We start from the raw sequence: 21,234 nt of genomic DNA, 5'->3' as shown, positions 1-21,234 counted from the left end.
CACCAGTCTCAGAGCCAGGGGGCATCCAGAGTCAGGCTGTGTTGGGAGACTGAGGGGCTCCTGGGGGCAGCGCGCTTCCTCTCAGTTCCACTAGGGGGCCTTCAGCTGCAGGGCGCCTGAGGATTCACAGGGCTCCCCAGGGCCATTGCACTAGGAAGGACAGGGCAAGCAGGATGATCCAGGAGGCTTTTAGCTTCACCTCGGTGCAGGGAAGTGGTGATACCCAGGACACAAGGGCAAAGGAAGTTCAGAGGGCAGCTTTGGGGCTGGAGTGGGAGGACTTCATGCAGGTGGGGGAGGCTGAGACCCTGGAGCTGAGGTTGGACACAGGCCAGGATGTTGGGCTTGATCTTGAGTGCGGGAGAGGGGAGGACTGGGTGGCTGCAGAGCAGTGTGTGCAGGGAGAGGAGAGTGAGGTGCAGCAGGGAACCCAGAGTGAGGAGCAAGGGGAAGACAAGGAGGGCCTGTGGGAGGAGTTCCAAGCACAGGCTCAGTTTATCCTGTGGACAGAGGGCCTTCTGCAGGTGGTGCCATGGCAGGCCAAGTGGGCAGGTGAGGAGGTTTTCCCAGATCCACAGGTGGGGAGGCAGGAGGAGGTGGTGAGTGAAGAGCTGAGGCTGGAGGCACACGCTCCAGGTGACCCGCAAGGGAGTGACCACCAGGAGGAGGGGTGGATGGAGGAGCAATTAATTGCAGGGGAGCAGTTTGTCCTGCAGGGGGAGGGGAAGTGCACCATGGAGGCAGTGGAACAGGTGGGAGAGGTGGAGCCTCAGTCCAAGGCCAAAGCAAAGCCAGAAGAAGAGGAGCCAGTGCAGCAGGAGCAGGCCCAGTCAGGGCCCGGGGCCAAGTTAACCTGGTCCCCTCTGGAGGTGCTCCAGCCCCTTCAATTGGAGATGGAGACCATGAACGAGCAAGCCAGCCGGGCCTTCTCTCGGCTCAGGTGCAGGACTCGGCAGAGGCTCAAGCCCTATCTCAAACGGAGAAGCCTCAATATCCAGCGCATCCCTGGGTTCTGGCTCAAAGCTGTATCCTTGAGGGTAGAGGAGCAGGATCACAAGGAGCATGGGACAGTGCAGGAGAACGTTGTAAGCGGGGATGATTCCCCTAGAAAAGAACATTGATGACAAGCTAGGGGCAGTGCGCCCCGGTCTGGCCCAGGATCCTGGAGACACCCTCTGTCTTGTACAGGCAACATAGAAGCATTACCAGGGTGTCCAGGGACAGAGCTCCAAGGCAGAGGCACGCATACGCCAGGGGCTGATGCCCACAGACAGGGCTGTGTTGCACGGGCTGTTCTGGGACTAACTAACGCTGCCTTACAGGCCGTCTCTATGTCCAGTTCCTCAGTCAGAAGCAGGAATGTGTGATGTGTAGCCTGTCAAGCCCTCAGCACAAACAATCTGGTGGGCATCAGGGTCTGTCAGGAAACAGAGTGGTGCTGTGCCCCTTTCTGCCGTTTATGTGGGAGGAGTGGCCTTAAGGGAAGGAGAGGCCAGGCCAGGCTGCTCTTTCTAGCTGGTCCATGCCCAGCTCCCAGGTTGCAGGCTCCTTGACCCAAAGCAGTTTGTCAACCACCCAGAGTTGTCGGCCATGATCAGTGTCCAAGATGAAAATATGCTCGGCCATGTGATTGATTTGAAGGTAAGTGCACCTGCTCCAAGGAGTAGTGGAGGGCAGGTGGGGAAATGGGCTGTCCCTGAAAACAGCTACAGGCGGCAGCACTGGGCTGCGATTTCACTCCCTGGATCCACTTTCCTTCTGCAGGTGAGGGAAGTCAGGCATCCCTGTGGTTGCTGCACCATTAGCCTGTACTTCCGCAGCAACCCCTACTTCCGCAACCATGTGATTGTGAAGGAGTATCTCATCACCCTCAAAAGTAAGAGGAGGCTCCCTGCATGGGCTGCAGCTGGTGGTGGGCAGGGATGGAAGGCGATGTACCCACCTTCACATACCCCTCTCCTGCAGGATACAGGTTGTCCCGTGCCACTCCCATTCAGTGGTACCAGCATTGTGAATGAGAAGTCTACAGCCACAGGCTCCAGGAAAGCAGCGCCAGCTTCTTCCACTGGTTCTCTGACCACAGTGTGACAGCATCTGGCAGGATTGCTGAGGTGGGATGTCGCTGGCCATGCCAGCATACAGCTTCCTGTGTCCGCCTGCTGCTTGGGATTCTATTCTGGTCCCTGTGCTCTCCTAACCCAGGTCTGTTTGCCCTACCAGATCATCAGCAAGGACCTGTGGTTCAATCCCCTGAAGTACTATGAGAGGATGATGGCCCCTAGTCAGCGGACAGGACAGGTGAGGAGGGGCTGCCTGGGCTCTCCCCTGGTGTGCTGCCAGGTTCCTGGGCCATTATTTTTCTCTCACAGGGACACCTGGATGCTGGGAGGGAAACAGCCTGTAACACCAGGGCCGCAGGGTGTGTGGCTGAGACAGGAACTACCAGTACAACAAGGGCAGTGCAATTCCAGCTCAGGCAGGGGGGCTTAGGCAGGAGGAGGGAGTGTGCATGTCCACTGTCATTCAGAGTCAAAGCAGATTACCTCAGCCCCTCCTCTGAACTCTCCCTCTAGGCCGCCCACAGCACCTTCAGGCCTTTCCACCTGTCCCTCAACAGGGGCTGCCATGACATGTTCTTCCTATACTCCTTTCCACAGGTGTTTGTGAATTTTCCTCATGCTGAGGCCTAGGCTGCTGTGCTGTCACGCCACATTGCCCTGTTGCTGCTCACCACCATCTCCTATTTCCCCAGGGTCTCCTCTTCCTCCTGGGGCCAGTGGGATCGGCCTGCTCATTATCAGTATCTTAGGGGGCAAAGTGTGGGCCACAGAGCTGGAGGAATCCTTGTTTTGCAGCCTTGTCAGAGGTTCTTCAATCCTTTTATCCATTTACGTTTTCCAAGGAGAATACCTCATTTGTTTACCCTCCCTAACTGGAAAACAGGGCAGCATGCCATGACGAAATAACACACTGCTTCATTTTGTATGCAGTTCACTTCAAAGACTTCATGCACATATGGTCATAGACACCCTGGGAAATTTAGGGCCATGAATATAACTCACCATCCAAACAGACTGCTTTTCTGTGTTTGTAGTAAAATCAGACAAGAAATCCCATGTTGCAGAACACTTTCTTCTGAAAATTTTTGCAATGTTAGTGTTTAAGTTTTTACAAAAAGTAATATATATGTCTCTTTCTTTTTTTCTACTGACCTTCCCTCCGGCTTCCTCTATCTCTAGTCTCTTGTTCTTGTCACCCACTCCCAGTGTCTTGCCTCTGTTGGTCCTTTGGTTGTGCTTATATTCTGAATATGTTAACAATACAATATGTAAAATTTAAACATTTCAGTATATTGTAATTTAAATCAGCACTTAGGAAGCAACCTTGTACAATTCAAACCTTGCCTCCAATCCTGAAAATTCATAATGGTACCTACAATTCTTGATGCTTCCCCCAAACCTACCATTTGCTTTTTGTCATTCTTAAATAACAGAAGCCAAATTCCTTACAATAAAATATTGTCTGTACCTTATCATTTTTATTTTCAGTGTCTAATTCTTCTGTCTCAGGCGCTTCCCCTCTGACTCCCCGAGTGCCCAATCAGGTGAGCTACTGTACTGCATGATTCACTCTCTCTTGCATACATGGTTTATCCTATGATCGCCGCCAGCACCACACTCAGGACCTCTTACAGGGGTGTCCCATCGGCTGTTGCAGTAAATGCCGTGCCCCCATCATACCCATCTCCTGTGTGGCTGTAATAATCATCACAGGAACTGGGCCACCATAAGTCAGAAGGGGCCTTCATGGTGGTGGTGCCCACTTTTTTATTGGAATGTTGATCTTCCTTTTGTTTAGTGGATGAGTTCAGTATGAATTTTGGAGAATAGGTCCTTATCTGATATAACATTGGCAAATATCTTCTCCCAGGCAGTGGACTTCCTTGTTTTGTTGTTGTTGTTGTTGTTGTTGTTGTTGTTGTTGTTGTATTTGTTGGCCGCTTCTTCTCTGCAGAAGTGTTTTAATTTGACGTCGTCCCATTTGTTTCTTTTCTCCTCAGTTTCCATTGCCCTAGGAGCTGTATCAGTAAAGGTATTGCTGAGACAGATGCCTGATATTTTGCTTCTTCTAAGATTTTCATGGTTACCCACTTACTTTTAAGTCCTTTATTCATTCCCAATTTATACTTGTGTATGGTGCAAGTTGGTGGTCTAGACTAATTTTTTTTGCATGTATCTGTGCTAAAAGTCCAACACCAATTATTATTATGTTTTTATTTTGGCTTTGTAATATCTTCAATGAAACAAAATAAAATTTCCTCTATGTTAATTGAGTCATACTTTCTCTAAATCTGGTCTTTAAAAAAATCCCCTGGGGCACATTCCCATCCGTTCTTTGATTTTCCTTCCACTGATCGCAAACCTCGGCTGTAGTCTGCGTCCTTTCAAAGGACAAAAGCAGACCCGGAGGCCTCAGAGTTGCCCGCAGCACCCTCCTGCCCGCGGCACCCTCTTGCCCGCGGGAGGTGCAGCGCCCATCCCCATCTGGACCTTGGCTGCCAGGGAGAGTCAAAGCCTGAGAATCAAAGTGGCAGCATGTCATCGCCTTCACTGGCCTGTCTCCAGCAGCAGAAAACCAGTCCTCCATGCCAGTGCTCTGGGGACCGGCCCTCAGGGCGATGTGGTGGCGCTGTCCCCTGGCAGCCGAGTGTCCCAGGCTTGTCTTTGGGGATCTCTGTGTCCATGGTATAAATGCGAGTGAGATCAGACACAATGTTATCAATGATTGGTTTGGTAAGGTCGCCACTAAACACATGCCACCATGGCTTCTCGGCCATGGCCTCAGCGGGCACCTGGACCCCATAGACCTGCAGGGCCAGGTGGAGCACCGCCACCGCTATGTGCTGAGCCTGGAACCGGAAGCACAGCCCCCCGCGGTAGCTGTCCCGCAGCAGGGCCCAGGCAGTGACGGAGATGGGGGTCCGTTGCCAGCTGTAAGGATTCAGCCAGTTCTTGAGAGAAATCAGGTAGTGGAGCAGGTACCTGTGTGGGTGCTGAAAGGAGACTTGGAAGCGCAGTACCCGCAGCACAAGGAGCTCGCACTGCACAATGCTGTCCTGGATCACCCAGACTAGGGAGTCCATTTCCAAGGGCTCGCTGCCTGGGTGGAAGTACCTGTTGGACACGTTGATGATGTCACGGGTTCGCAGGGGCTGTTCTTCCACTTTGCCAGCCAAGTAAAGGGCAGACATGGCGACCAAGTAGGGGTCATAGGCGTCCAGGTTGATCTCGCAGAAGAACTTATGGTAAATGGCACAGGCGGTGGCGAGGGGAATGGACTGCATCCCTAGCTTGACACCTGCCTCCATGATGAACCTTGTCACGCTGAATTGCACCCGGGCCTGGGGTTCGGGCCACCCCTTGGCGCCTGTCGCCGCGTCCTCCTCTCTGCAGCTGTCCAGGCTAAGGTCCTCCATGGGGCCCTGCTGGGAGGCCCCAGACCCCGCGGGAAGGGCAAGAGACTCCAGTGCAGTGCCTGTGCCAGCAGAGTCCTAGCCCAGTGCGCAGCAGCCCCGCTGCGCCCCGCCCCGCCCCGCGCTGCCCCACCTACCCAACCCTGCCTAGGCCTGACTGCCATCCAGGTTCCAACACCAATTATTGAAGAGACTGTATGACTCCATTCTATGCTTTTGCCTCCTTTGTCAAATATTAATTGAGCATAATGGTTAGGGTCGACTTCTATGTTTTCTGTTCTGTCCCATTGGTCTTTATGTCTGTTTTAGTTCCAGTAAGAGGCAGTTCTGAGAATGGTGACTTGTAGTATAGCTTGATATCTGGTATTGTGATCCCTCCAAATTTGTTCTTCTTTGTCCAGATTGCTGTAACTATTTGGGGTCTTTTCTTAAATTCATAGGAATTTTTGGAAACTTTCTTCTAGGTCTGTGAGATACGCCATTGACATTTTAATGGTTAATACATTAAAACTGTACATTGCTTTGGGTACTATGAACATTTTAATGATGTTGATTGTACCAAACCATGAATATGGTATGTTCTTCTATTTGCTTTAGTCTTCCTCTATCACTTTTTTTCAATTTCCTGTAGTTTTCCAAGAACAGGTTTTTACCTCCTCAGTTAAGTTTATTCCTAGGTTTCTTAAATTTTTGTTGCACTGCTAAATGGCATTTTTGTTTGTTTGTTTCTATTTCTGAGTTCATTATCCGTGTATCAAAAAGCCATAGAATTCTGGGTGTTAATTTTGTACCCTGCTACATTGCCAAATTCATTTATTAAATTTCCTAGTTTTTTTGGTGGAGTCTTTAGGTATTTCTATGGACAATACCATGCCATCTGTGAATTATGACAGTTTTACTTCCTCTTTTCCACTTAGCATGCCTTGTTTGACTTCTTCTTGTCTGACTGCATTGCCTAGCACTACCAGTACTCTGTCGAACAGAAGTGGTGAGAGTGGGCATCCCTGTCTTGTTCCTCTTCTTAGAGTAATTGTTTTTGCCCATTGAGTATGATGTTGTCTGTAGTTTTGTCACATAAGGCTTTTTTAATGTTGAGGTATGATCCCTCTATGCCCAGTTTGCTTAGAGTTTTTATCAAAATTGGGTGTTGGATTTTGTCAAATGCTTTTCCTGCACCAATGGATATGAATCTCTGACAATTTGTTTATGTGATGCATCACACTTATTGATTTCTGGATGTTGACTCATCCTACTTCCCCAGAATATATCCGCTTTGGCATGGTGTATGCTCATTTCAATGTAATGTTGCATCGCATTTGTTAGAGTTCTGTTGAGGATTGCAACATCTATGGTCATCAGAGATATATTGGCCTGCATTTTACTATCTTTGTGTTTTCTCTATCTGGCTTTGGGATTAGAGTAATGCTGGCTTCATAGGAAGTGTTGGGAAATGGTACTTCCTTTGAATTTTATGGAATAGTCTGAGGAAGAAGGTTTTAGTTTTTCTTTGAACACTTGGTAAAAGTCCCTGTGAAGCCGTCTCGCCCAGGCTTTTGTTTGCTGCAAGTTATTTTTGTGACTGCTTGAATTTCCTGAGTAGTTATTGGCGTGGCCCTATGTTTTATTCTTCCTAACTGAGTTTAGGAAGATTGTATTTTTCTAGGAATATGTCCATTTCTTCAGGGTTGATCAGTTTGTTGGAGTAGAGTTGTCCATAGTATTTATTTACAATCCTTTTTATATCTGTGGGGTCTTTTGCTATTTTGCCTCTTTCATTTCTGATTTTGTTTACTGGGGTCCTGTTGGTGAGCCTAGCTAGAGCTTAGTCAATCTGGTTTATCCTTTCAAAGAAATAGCTCATGTCTTTATTAATCTTTTGTGCGGTTTTTGGTCTCTATGTCATTTATTTCTGCTGTGATCTTCATTATTTCCTTCCTGCTGCTCAGTTTGGGCTTTGCTTGTTGCTCTGTCTAACTTTTTAAGTTGTGCGGGTTAGATAATTTGTTAACTGTTTTTCTTGTTCTTTGAGTTAGGCCTGTAATGCTATGAAGTTCCCTCTAAGGACTACTTTCAGTGTGTCCCATAGATTTTGGACTTTTATTTTTAATTTTCATTTACTTCCAGGATGATTTTAATTTCTTCTTTAACCTCTTCGGTAACCCAGTTATCTATCTTTGTACATAAAAGCCCTGTGACCAGAATGGCAGAATGACCAGAATAGCTGGTGGCTATGACTTGCATTGCGGCAGCCAACCAGCCTTATCTGGGCCCCAATCGGCCATATCCCTGACCAGCCTTGCTTCCCATCTGCCCCCAATCCCCCATTCGGGGCAGGACTGATAAGAAAACCACTCACAGCCTTTCCCCAGGTCAGCCCCACCCCCTACATGCGCTAACGCCCAGAATGGAGGCATGGCCTTCTGGTTAACCGCCAATGGCCACTAACCGCTGCAGGCCTGGCCCCATGTGCCCCCATCTGGGGAGGCCAACCAGACTGCTTCCATACAGGAATTCATACCCTGGGCCTCCATTTATTTAATAAAAGACTATTTAGCCTCCAAGTATTTGAATTTTGTTATATCTTATTGTAGTTTATTAGCAATATAAGAGGCCCAGTGAACGAACTTTGTACTCTTGGCGGAGTCCCTCACACTCTGGCAGCCTGGGAGACCTCAGGGGATGTCCGAATGATGGCTTATGCTTAATCCCAGTTGCCAAACATGCTTAGCGCCTCTGTGGAGGTGGGAGAGATTCCTGCCACTGCTGCTCCACTTGCCAGTCGTCAGCACAGGATCCAGCTGAATGGCGCTGCCCTGTGGGAGCTCACTGATCCCCAAGGGCAGCTCTTGCATTGAGAGTCTACTCCCTGGGTGTCAGAGCACATCATAGCAATCGGTCTTATCTCTTTTTTATGACCTTTACTTTGAGATTTCTTTTTTCTCTCTTTTCTAAATTGTTTTATTGCTTAAAGTATTACAAAGGGTATTACATATGTCTCCTCTTTCTTCCCCGCCCTGACTATCCCCTGGCCTCCCCTAACTCCCAGTGTCTTATGTCCATTGGTTATGCTTATATCCATGCATACAAGTCTTTCGGGTGATCTCTTACTCTCCCCGCCTGCCCCTCAACCCTCCCCGGCCTTCCCGCTGTAGTTTGACAGTCTGTTCGAAGCTGCTCTGCCTCTGTATCTATTTTTGTTCATAAGTTTATAATGGTCTTTATTATCCATAAATGAGTGAGATCATGTGGTATTTTTCCTTCATTGACTGGCTTATTTCACTTAGCATAATGCTCTCCAGTTCCATCCATGCTGCTGCAAATGGCAAGAATTCCTTCTTTTTTACAACAGCATAGTATTCCATCATGTAAATATACCACCGTTTTCTAATCCATTCATCTGCTGATGGGCACTTAGACTGTTTCCAGGTCTTAGCTATGGTGAACTGTGCTGCTATGAACATAGGGGTGCTTATACCCTTTCTGGGCTCAGAGGTGTGGCAAACTTTCCTGCCCAGATCCCTGGTTTTTACCTTACCAGAGGAACTCTGCCCTTCCTGGCTGTAAACTGTCTGACCACCTGAGTGTACTTTCTCAATTCCGGGTGGGTGTTATTAGTTTCAGCTACTCACTCCATTTGCTCCGGGACATGCCCTGGGACGTGTATGCCTATTCCATCGCCATCTTGGCTTCTTGAGATTTATTTCTTCAAATATAATTATTGATCCCCTAGTTTTTTCCCCTTCTTTGCCTGAAAAGTATTTCTCTCCTTCCACTTTCAGTCCATGTGAGTCCTTATTCTGAGGTGGGTCTCTCATAGACAGCATATATATGGGTCTTGTTTTATTATAATTTTGGCCATTATATATCTTTTGAATGGAGTGTTTAGTCCATTTAGGTTTAAGGTTATTTTGATAGGTACTGATATGTTGCCACTTTTTTCTTTATGCCTGTGTTTCTTCTGTCTCTTCTATTCCTTCTTTTTACAACAGTCCCTTCAGCATTTCTTGCATTGATGGTTTAGTAGTCAAACACTCCCTTAGATTTTTTTTTTTCTGTAAAGACACTGAATTCCCCTATAGTCTTGAATGATTGCCTTGCTGGATAAGTATTCCTGGATTTGGTCCCTTGTTTTGCATCACTTTGTATATTTCCTTTCATTCCCTTCTGGCCTGATGTGTTTCTGTTAAAAATCATTTGATAATCTAACAGGAGAGCCTTTGTAGGTGACTCTCTGTCTCCCTCTTGCAGCCTTTAAGGTTCTGTTTGTGTCATTATTGTTTGCCATCATAATTACAATGTGTCTTGGAATAGGTCTTATTGGTTTCATCTTTTTTGGGACTGTCTGTGCTTGTGTGACTTTTTCTTCCCAAGATCAGGAAGGTTTTGTGATTATTTCTTCTAATAGGTTTCCTAATCCTTGTTCCTCATCTTGTCCTTCTGTCACCCTTATTATACACATGTTATTTGTTTCATGTTATCCCCAATCTCCCTTAGGATATCCACCTGCTTTCTATTTTTTCTCTCAAGTTGCTATTCAGATTGTGTTGTTCAGGGTGTGTTACTCTGCCCTGTCTCCTAAATGGCTGATTCAATTCTTTGCTACTTCTAGTCTACTATTGAAACCTTCCATCGTATTTTTTATTGTAGCTATTATCAATTTTTTTCATTTGTCCTTGATTCTTACGTAAGTTGTGGATTTCCCATGCATCTGGTGTATCAACTTTATGACCCTTATTCTGAATTCCTTTTCGAACATATTGTATGTCTCCATTTAATTGAGTTCCTCTTCTGGCAATTCCTCCTTTTCTGTCCTTTGGGTGTTGTTTTTTTGTCTCCCCATTTTAGCTATCATGTCAGAACCCATGTGCCAGGGTGTGATGGGCCAATGGCCACAGAGTGGATCCGCAATTCAATTGTACACTCCAAGACTCACAGGAGGCAATGGCACTGGTGGGGGGCTGGAGTCCCGGTGTCCGTGGGTCTGCTGCTGCCGTAAAAAGGTCTTTGGCCAGAGTGGCTCTCAGGTGATGTGTGAGGCCCATCTGGGTAGAGGTGAGGCTGGGTTCCTAGTCATAGCAGCTCTCCCCTTCAAGATGGTTTGTTTTCTTAGAACCATATTTAACATCAAACAGTGCAGTAACATAAAAATACTAAAGATTGTGCAAAGAGCCGATTAAAAATAGAATGGAGAAACAAATCAGAACTATGTATACAGAGTTGCATTCATACTGGACATTGTTTTCTGTCATTTTTACTGAAGAAATAGTAAAAGTAAGAAACCTGAGAAGCGGTAGAGGAGGAATAAAGTACCTAATCATTTTGAATGAATGATTGTTTGTTTTAAAAAATAAATAGTTTATGTAAGCCGGGTGCACTGGAAAACATGAAATAGATGTGTCAAAACATAAATGAAGTAACAGACACATTCTAAAAAGTAATCCACATTGCCCAGTCAGTATTGCTCAATGGTTGAGGATAGAATTGTGAACCAAGATGTCTCATCATCTATATCGGGTGAGGACACATGCCCAGGGTGCTGGCTGGTTTGCCAGTAGGAGCCATTTAAGGAAGCCGCTGATCAAAATATTTCTCTTTCATCTATGTTTCCATCTCTCTATCCCTCTCTCCAGATAACCAAGAATAAGCCTACTAAAAAACAAGAATGGAATTTATGTGCTTTCCCCTGGAATGTGAGACATTTTTGTCCTTATTACTAGGGGTCTTTGGAGGACTTTTATTAACCAACATACATTTTAGTCCTTATTACTAGGGGTCTTTGGAGGAATTTTATTAACCAACATATATGGTTCTGTGTTGAATACTTCAATGGAATATTGTTAATAATGAAGTGTTTCATAAACTTACCATGAAAAAGGACTCTGTCATTTTTGAAGGAAACACTTGGTTTGGGAGAAGAATTTGAGGTAGATCTTGATTTTAGTTGCAATAATAAGTAGGTTTCAAACAGTTGCTCATTTGTTCAGGTTAAATGTTATGTAGTGTTGATATTATGTGTACTCATTTTAGTCTGTGGGTGGAAAAACAACTAAAGTAGACTACACCAAGAAACCATCTTTTCAAAGTGGGGGTGGGCAGAGGGCACCAGTTCCATCAAGAAATAGAGGTGATGTGAGAAGTCTGAGAAGTGGAAGAGGAGGAAGTAAGAGAAGCAAAAGGACCCTCAGGTGTAAAACACTTAGGTAATGTTTCAAAATCTAGGGATGGTAGGAGATCTGACTTAGGTAAACACATAATACAATATGCAAATGAGGTGTCATAGACTTGTGTACCTGAAGCCTATGAGATCATATTAACTTCCATAAATTCAATAACTTTAAATTCATAAAGTTACTGTCAGTAACTCAAATGTTTTTAAAAAAATTAAAAAAAGATATGGGCATGAAACCATTATTTATGTGAAAACAGTAACATTGAATGAAGAGATACACCTCAATTTCATTCATATCATTCAGAGCAAAAGAAATGATACCGTTCATTAGATTGAGAATGTATACTGATGATCAAGATGATTTGTAATTGCTAAAGAGGTATAGCACTTCTAATAATGAATGCAATATGTAATGTGTGAAACACTCCTAATGACCTTACAGGGATAGGATTTAAACCTCAAGCTAAATTCAGTCTATTTTAGCATTACTGTTTGCCTCTAGTCACTTCAACTGTTCTCTGAAGAACTCAATTCTATTGATCTTATGTTAGAATGTTACACTTTGGGAACAGGAAGTCATGTAGGTTTAAAGTGAAGATTCATACTTATTGAACTACTAAGAATTTGTTCTGAAAGTACCCTTCTTTCGTCTCAAAAAAAGGACATCAGTTCACCTTGGAAAATTCCCACTGAAATAAAAGTTGGTCTAACTATATAAACGTCAAGGACACACACTTCATTATTTAGAATTGGATTTGAAATACTAGTTTTGAGTATAGGAATGTGCAACCCTGTACTGTGTAAAATAATAATCTCTATTATTAATTTGATAAGATGATCTTGTACTTACGTTTGATGTAGAAAACTTTCCATTTGGAAACTACATAAGAGATATGTCTATGGTATTTAATAGATTCACAAAGGGGTCTCTGACTCAGGAAAAGGCTAAAAACCAATGATTCACCAAGTTTATTGGTCTTTCTTTCCTTCTTTCTTTCTTGTATATGAGGAATATGAAACATGAATAAAAATGTTGACGAGCTATTTTCAGGGAGTTGTCTTTTAATTAATTTATCTATTTACTTATTTGACTGACTATGAAAGGAAAGTGTATTCATTTCAATATATCTGTAGCAGGAAAAGTTGGTTTCATATTAACCAGTTTTCCTAATTTCAAAGATTTAGTGTCCATTTGTGATAATTAGGTGTGTGACATTTCATGGGAAATTTCCTAAAGTGTTATTGCAGGGTTTGTGCAAGATGAAGGTGAATGTTCCTGTTTTTTACCATCTGGGTGATACTGAGAAGAGTTTGCCAGTTCATATTTGGCCACATATGAGGATGCTCATAGTTCTTCTTTCCCATGACGAATTACAGAATTGGAAGATAAGCTTCTTTTCTATTTGAAAATGAAAACAGTGATTGTTAATTATGTATTATTCAACATGTTTTCTTTAAATACTATTAAAATAGAGTGTAGTATTCTGATCAAAGAGTTATTTTATAAATGAACTGTAGGAATTATATGATAACATTCTTAAAATAACACTTTTTTGTAATGCATCATGTTTTGACTTTTTATATTTTAATTTTTAACTATGACATTACATGTTTTAAAAGCTTTTATTGAGATGAAATTAGTTTGAAGACTAGTTGAGACTGTTTTCTTGTATCTTTTAAATAACTTCTTTCACTTAGTATATCTGGATTCTCTGCATTCAAATTCTGGTGTGTGTCTGTGTGTGTGTGTGTGTGTGTGTGTGTGTGTGTGTGTGTGTTTTGTTTTGTTTTATTGGCACGTATATATATAATTCTGCTTCAGTTCTTTCTCAGTTATCCAAACTGATTTTCAATAACTCTGAGCACTGTACTGAAGACTTGTGAAGATAGAATTTTATCATTTTGTGCTAACCAGCATGCTTATGACCATGATCCTGTTTAGTAAATATTTATACACAATAACCAGACTTGACCATTTAACAAATGTTGACCCTACTCAAGTAGAATGATGTTATTTATGACACAGAGGATGGCGGACATACAATTAATCTTCACAGAAGTGGCTGCAGGGTGGATTCCCTTCCACTGAAAAGAACTCCATCTTCAAGAAGTTGGGATCCTCCACCTACAAGACCTGCCCATTCTGATCCAAGGCAAAGCATTACTGGGATGGGAAGTCAAGGTAAATGGTACAGTCTCTCATGGATTAGAGTAATGAGCTGTTTTAAAAGGAATGCTGCACTTTAATTTCTGGAAACCATGTGGAAAGTGAGTAGTGGATGGGCATCTGTACTGAACACTATCTTATTGTTTCATTGTTAGGAAATAATTCTTCATCTTCTGATTAGTGAGGTAATAAGTAGATAACACCAGAGTGAAGAATGCATTCCTTTTAATCCATGTTGATACAGTGTCCCTCTTTTTTATATTTACTTTTTTAATATTTTAAGAAAAATGGTTTTAGTGTCATAATGTTACATTCAATAAATGTTAATATTTCCAGAAAAACTATTTTAAATGTAAAAATTTTACATGCAATAAGCATTAATATTCCAAGAAAAACAATTTTAAATATAATAATACTGGAGACCCAGTGTACAATTCATGCATGGGTGGTGTCCGGCCTGCACACCCCAATCGCCGGGTTGGCCAGGGGGAGGGATACAGGTGTTTGGCCGGCTGGCTTCACCCAGATCGAGTGGGGGATCAGATGGGGGAAGATGAAGGCCAGGGGAAGGGGCTGTGGGCATATTACTGGCTGGCGGGTCCTCGATCATTGAGGGGGTGAAGGGGGGGCGTCTACAGAACAGTGTGGGGCTGCCTGCATGGTGCAGCCCGGGATGCTAGCCAGACTGTCCCACCCCATGGTGGATCTCCTGGTCAAACTCCTGTTTGAAGGGACAATTTGCATATTAGTCTGTTATAATATAGTGTTACATGCAATAAACATTAATATGTTAAGGAAAAAATATTAAATATAATATTACCAAAACAGTGCAAACCTATTTTATCACAAAAGTTGTAGGAATTATTAAATATCTGAAAATAATAGGATTCCTTTTATTATATTCTAAAACATATATTTTTTACTCTGGCTCTATTTTATTCATCTGTTTATTCTTTTATTTTTTGAAATATTTTTATTGATTTCAGTGAGAAAGGGAGAGGGAGAGAGATTGCAACATCAATGATGCGTGAGAATCATTGATTCTCTGCCACCTGCATGCCTCACACTGGGGACAAAGCCCACAACCCAGGCATGTGTCTTTGGCCAGAATCGAACCTGGGACCCTTCAGTCTGGAGGCCAATAGTCTATCCACAGTGCCTAACCAGCTAGGGCTATTTTTTCTTTATTGGTTAAGGTATTACATATGTGTCCTTATCCCCCATTTGTCCCTCCTACCTCCTCCTCATGTCATCACCCCCACTGGTGTCAGTGTCCATTAGTCAGGCTCATATGCATGCCTCAAGTCCTTTAGTTGATCTCTCTAACCCCACCTTCCCCTACCTTCCCTGCAGCAACCTTTTGCAGCAAAGATTCAGGAACTGCAAAAGTGTATGAACTGAAATGAATACACTAGACAACAATTACATATTTAGAAGGCATGGGGGAGCCAGGTGAAGGCATTTCTCTCTAGTAAAGAGGCTCTCTGAAACCCAGGACCCATCAGTTTTTATTTACTTTAATACACATTTTCCCTTTAGCAAAGCATACAGGCATATCAATGGTAAAGTTTGGTAAACAATAAAAGTATTATCATGGTAGGAGGTTGCTTACAGCCATTTTGCCAACAGCAGGGTAGCAAAATGCTGATTTTCTGCCATGCTGAATATGAAAGTCCATTCGCCTGCTGTAGGATTCTCGCTTTGATATGTTCACTACTGTTGGTCTTTGCTGGGCCGACATTTCCCCCTTTTTGCTTTCTTAATTAGTTTAGAAAGGTGTCTGCCATTAGCTGGGCTCAGATCCTTTTAAGACTTTTCATTCTGCATCTTCAGACTGGAAGCAAACATAGAAGAACAAGAAAGAAAGACAATAGCGGTTACTCTAAAAAGGAAACGTAGGGAGATTCGACGACAAGGATTGAGTTCTTTCATGTCCTTCTAAATATTATTGTCAGGTATTTAAGGAATTCATTCATAGCAGGCTTCTTTTGGGGCCATTAGTTTTTTATGGATCCCATTCCCATTCACTGTTAGCTTGTGACATGACAGCAATGATGTTCGAGTTCTGGATGGTGGACAAATGGTGAGAAATGACAATGTAGGTCTGAATTTTTTTGGCTTTGTCATGGTCAACCTGCACCAATGCACCGATGATGAGTGCTACCATGGCAAGGCGTCTTCACCATCCCCCATCTCTGGATGTTTCTCCTCTGACTCCTCAGTGTTTTTCTTGGGGCCTCTGCTATCTGTGGTTGCAGTAGTCTGGTCAGTTCCTCTCTCAGATTCATGTTGCAGGAACCACCCAGGCTTGGAGGAGTTTTATGGAAACACACAAGTATATCCTCGACCAAAGGTTAATAAAGGGACCCTGCTATAAACCAGACTCGGTATCTTTCCATTTAACCAGACCATTTTGGTTTGGTTTATTCAGACACCAGTGTAATTCTATGAGTGTCTTTCCATCAGCATTACAAGGGAAAATTTTAAAGTAATTAAGGCTTGGTGTAGTCTACTTACAGGAGATTTCTTCACTGTTCCCCCACTTTTGTTTTTCAAGTTGGGATTTAGAGGCCCTTGTAGCAGATATAACATGCAAGGAGGACATTTCTTGATAATCTGTTTTGCCTGCTGTACAATATTTTGGCAGGCTGATGTAAAAGTTGATGAGATTCTGTGGCCTGTTTAATAAAATAACTAATTGATAGGCCTATGCATTTCCTTTTGTTAAAGGACCAGGACTTGTTCAAATAGTATAGATAGGCATCGGTCACAACCATTTAAATTGAGTAGTTGCAGTTCTGCTTACCAAGCCAGCAGCATAGGCAGATCAGAGATAATATTAAGAGGCTTTTGGAAATCCTGCAAGTCAGCCTTGATCATTTCTAATTCGATTCTTTGCACAGAAGTATGACTGGTCTGAATGACTTGGTCTGAATTCTTTGCATTATAAGCAGCTTTACCATGAGATGAACTATCAGTAAAAACAGTGACTGCTCCAGGAATAGGTTTCTGCCTATTCCAACTAAGTTCCCCTGAATATTCTTTTATTTTCATTTGCTAATTTAAATCAGTCAAAAATAAGGCTTATTTCCTAACTTTGTCATTGGGTGGGGACAGTAAATGACACTAATAGGGTTTTTGCTATCAGTCTTTGAGTATATTGACATAAGCGTTGTTTACGGAGGCAAAATGCAAATGGTTTACTTTTCTTTATGAGGCCTAATACATTTATTTTTAATCACAGTTTTCTAGATCTTTGAAGGGAATCTGCTCCTGTTTTTTCTCCCAGAGTAATTTCTAGGCCACATTTAGGGAGTTTCTTTTAAAAACATTTTCTTTTCTTTTAAATAGAGCTACAAACTTGGTTCCTTTTAAGAAATACCAATAGGAAGTATGCTGGCCAATTGTGCAATGCATACAGATTAAGTAAAAGTAACTCCCTTTTTTCTATGGTGTCTTATTAATGGTGAGATTTAATGCTCCAATAATAACTTTTCTTTTCTTTGTAAATAGTAGCAGAAGAGATTTAAAAATTTCTCCTTTTTATTGAGCTTAAAATTTACTTTTAAACAGCATTCTTTTGGCTAGTGCTCATTTGCATAGGTACAGATATTTTACTCTGGACTGTGTTAGAACCAATTGCTAATAAAATATCTGCTTCTTGTATAACTGAGTTTATATGAGTCCATGATTATATTGTAAAAAGCTAATTTATTTAGTGACTAAAGTATGCATCTTTATTGAGGAAGCAAAGTAAGTAAACTTATACATTTGACCTATGAAGTCCAGATGTTGCACTACCCCGGGGCCTATCTAAAGATCAGGCTGTCAGGGCTCCCATCTTAAAATTCTGCTGCTGAATAATCTGATGTTGCTTAAGAAGTATTCAGCAACTTTGTCCTGCCCTCCCTTAGAGGGTGAAACTTTTATAACATTTAAAATACGTGCATGTAAAGAGAACACAGTTATTAATTTTTATTTGATGAAGCTTCAAGTGATGTCAAGTATATTAGATCGGGGTAATTTGGTTTGAAAATATTTCTTTTCCTAAAATATTTCTTTTTAGAAGAGAGTAAACCCTTGAATTATTCCAGGGCACTTGAAAAGTTTCAAAGCTATCTCTTGGTTAAAGTCTTGAAATTTAACATGGAAAGACTATCACAAATATGTGTAACCCAAACATTACATTATACATTTATTGTAATTATTCTAAAAAAATCAATAAAATTTAAACTGGTTTTTATATTAAAAATTTGGTTCAGACCATAGAATTAATCCACTTTTTTAATCAGTCCAATAAAATAGTATATCCTAGGTTGACATTTTACCACACATAGTACACATAAGGACTACAATATATTTTGTACTACTAAGTTTTTCCAGAGAAATCACATGAATTATTTTTCTTGATAATGAATTTCTAAACTTTATGCATTGTATCATTACGAGCACATAATTTCTCCCAATTTAATTTGAACTTTTAACTCTTGGAAGCCTTAAATTTTAGGTGGTATGTTAAATCCTTAGCATTTCTTAGTTTAGTAATACCTTCACATTTTTATGGATATATTTCCAATAAAATTAACAAAGACTTATTTAATTAATAGATTCAAATCTGTCCTTTGTTTTTTCATTCGAGTCAAACTCAAATAAATATTGCAAAATTTTGTTATTTCAAAACCTTTAGAGTTTTAATAAGTTTTATTACTTAATGTAAGCAACTCCAATTTTTTAAGTTACCAAAGACTTTGGAAAAGTATGTTTAGACATATGAGGTTGCCAAAGAAGTAGGGGGAGAAAGGAAGAAGGCCTGTAGCCATTAGAATTTTAAAACCACCACATTTTTCCTTCAGAGATAACATCTAAGAGTGCTTTTCCAGGTTCTCTGCTTTTACAGGGAGAAGATCCACTGGCCCTTTCCTCCAACAGAGAGTGCAGTCCGCCCTCTCCTCAGGGACTGCACCCTCACCATCAATATATTTATTTATAACTATGGGCCCGGTGCACGAAATTCATGCACTGGGGGGAGGGGGGAGAGTGTCTCTCAGCCCAGCCTGCCCCCTCTCACATACTGGGAGCCCTTAGACGTTGACCCCCATCACCCTCCAATCCCAGGATCGGCCCCTTGCCCAGGCCTGACACCTCCGCCAGAGGTGTCAGGCTTGGACAGGGGACCCACATCTCCCCCATCACTGGCTCTGGCCCCCACCCATGCCTGATGCCTCTGGCCCAGGAATTATGCCTGGGCAGGGGACCCCCATCTCCCTCTGATCGCTTGCTCCACCCCCCGCCCAACTCTGACGCCTCTGACACAGGCTTCAGGCCTAGGCAAGGGGACCCTCATATCCCCCCAATCACTGGATCCACCCCCCACCCAGGCCTGATTCCTCTGGCCCCGGCATCAGGCCTGGGCAGACCACCCCCAGCCCACTCCAATTGCTGGCTCCGCCACCCTCCCAGGCCTGATGCCTCGGCCAGAAGAGTTGACCCTCATCACCCTCTGATCACCAATCACCAGATTGGCCCCTTGCCCAGGCCTGAGGCCTCTGGCAGAGCTGTCAGGCATGGGCAGGGGACCCCCAGCTCCCCGCAGTTGCAGGTGGCTCTGCCCCTGCCCAGGCCTAATGCCTTTGGCCCAAGGCAGTAGGCCTGGGCAGGCGACCCCCAGCTCCCCACAATCTCCCGCTCTGCCCCTGCCCATGCCTAATGCCTCATGGGAACCCGAGCACCCCACAATCTCCCGCTCTGCCCCTTCCCAGGCCTAACGCCTCTGGCCGAGGCCTTAGGACTGGCAAGGGGTCCTGAGCTCCCAGGGTTGCAAGCTACGCCCCGGCCCAGGCCTAATGCCTCTGGCCAAGACAGTAGGCTTGGGTAGGGGACCCCTAGCTCCCCATGATCTCCTGCTCTGCCACTGCCCATGCCTAATGCCTCATGGGAACCCGAGCACCCCAAGATCTCCCGCTCTGCCCCTTCCCAGGCCTAACGCCTCTGGCCGAGGCGTTAGGACTGGCGAGGGGACCCCAGCTCCCCAGGGTTGCAAGCTACGCCCTGGCCAAAGGCCTAATGCCTCTGGCCAAGACAGTAGGCCTGGGTAGGGGATGCCCAGCTCCCTACAATCTCCCAATCTGCCCCTGCCCAGGCCTAGTATCTCTGGCCGGAGCATTAGGCCTGAGCAGGGGACCCCGAGCTCCCCACGATCTCCCGCTCTGCCCCTGCCCAGGCCTAACGCCTCTGGCTGAGGCATTAGGTCTGGGCAGGGGATCCCCAGCTCCCCACGATTGCAGGCTCTGCCCCTGACCAGGCATAACGCCTCTGGCCGAGGTGTCCGGCCTGGGCAGCAGTGACCCGCAGCGGCAGCGGCCCCGTGATTGCGGGTTCTGCTTTAAGCCCAGGCAAGGGACTCCGTGCTGCTGGGACTGCCAAATTTGCCCGTGCCCAGCACCCATCGCTGGCTCCAACCCTACTTCCCACAATCACTGGCCAGGTTGGCAAAGGTGCCCAATTCTCCGACCATGGCTGGGGGGCAGGGCTCTTAGCACCCCCCTGGGTTTCCGATCACTGACAGTGACAGGGGGCTTCTTCCTGCTTTCCCTTTCGCCTCCCTGAATTGTGCCTATATATGCAAATTAACCGCCATCTTTGATGGCAGTTCACTGCCATCTTAGTTGGCAGTTAATTTGCATATCGCCCTGATTAGACAATGAAAACGGTAGCGGTCGGACGCCAATTACCATGTTTCTCTTTTATTAGATTAGATTATTACTGAAAAGCTTTGTCACAAAGCCTTCATTTTAGTTATATCTATCTATTTAACTTTTAACAATTTTGAGATTCCAAAAGCCAGTTATCACCATCTGAGGGCGTTTCACTTTGGCAAATTTTGCAGCAGAGAAAACTTACTGGCTTTCATTGGCATTAATGTTAAGCTTGGAATATGGTCCATTATTATTTAAGAACTGCCCCTTATTATGGAAACGCTAATCTTATTGCCTAAACACAGCCTGTATATTTTCCTTGTGTCATTTTCACCATCTTATAAAGAAAAACAGTCTTGGGTTTGTACTATAACATCTGTGAAGAGATGGGGGTCAGTCCAAGAGGCCACCCAAAATCGGGTGGGGTGCGACTTCTCTTAAGCTAGTGTTTTTCTCTTCATGGGTACAGAAATCCCAGAGATATCCCTTAAATTGTAAGGAATGACTCATCTATCCAAATTTCAAATGACGGTCTGGGAAATAAAATGAGACTTTTAATAACACTCTGGAGAGTGGGCATACATTTTACAGGATCACTAAAAGACTAGTAATTAATGGGTTGGGAGGTGTTTTAGATATTTAGTAATGGCCTGTCCATCTACTGTTTCTTTTCTTATTAAATTAAATTGAAGGCATGCTTAATAGACTAACAATAAACAACCAAAACAGA

General features: G+C 43.7%; 1 protein-coding gene across 1 annotated transcript; it reads right to left on the bottom strand.

The window, feature by feature from the left end:
* Nucleotides 1–2,258: 2,258 nt before the first annotated feature.
* LOC308512429 (cyclin-Q-like) lies at nucleotides 2,259–5,637 on the bottom strand (the record flags this gene model as incomplete). Its single annotated transcript, XM_081082184.1, has 3 exons — nucleotides 2,259–2,278; nucleotides 4,669–5,401; nucleotides 5,611–5,637. The coding sequence occupies 3 exons, from the start codon at nucleotides 5,635–5,637 to the stop codon at nucleotides 2,259–2,261; spliced, it is 780 nt and encodes a 259-aa protein (XP_080938310.1).
* Nucleotides 5,638–21,234: the final 15,597 nt, after the last annotated feature.

This window comes from Myotis nattereri (assembly GCF_964212035.1).
Source record: "Myotis nattereri genome assembly, chromosome: Y".
In the NCBI taxonomy this organism is placed as follows: Eukaryota; Metazoa; Chordata; class Mammalia; order Chiroptera; family Vespertilionidae; genus Myotis; species Myotis nattereri.
This window is presented reverse-complemented; position numbering and strand designations above follow the sequence as displayed.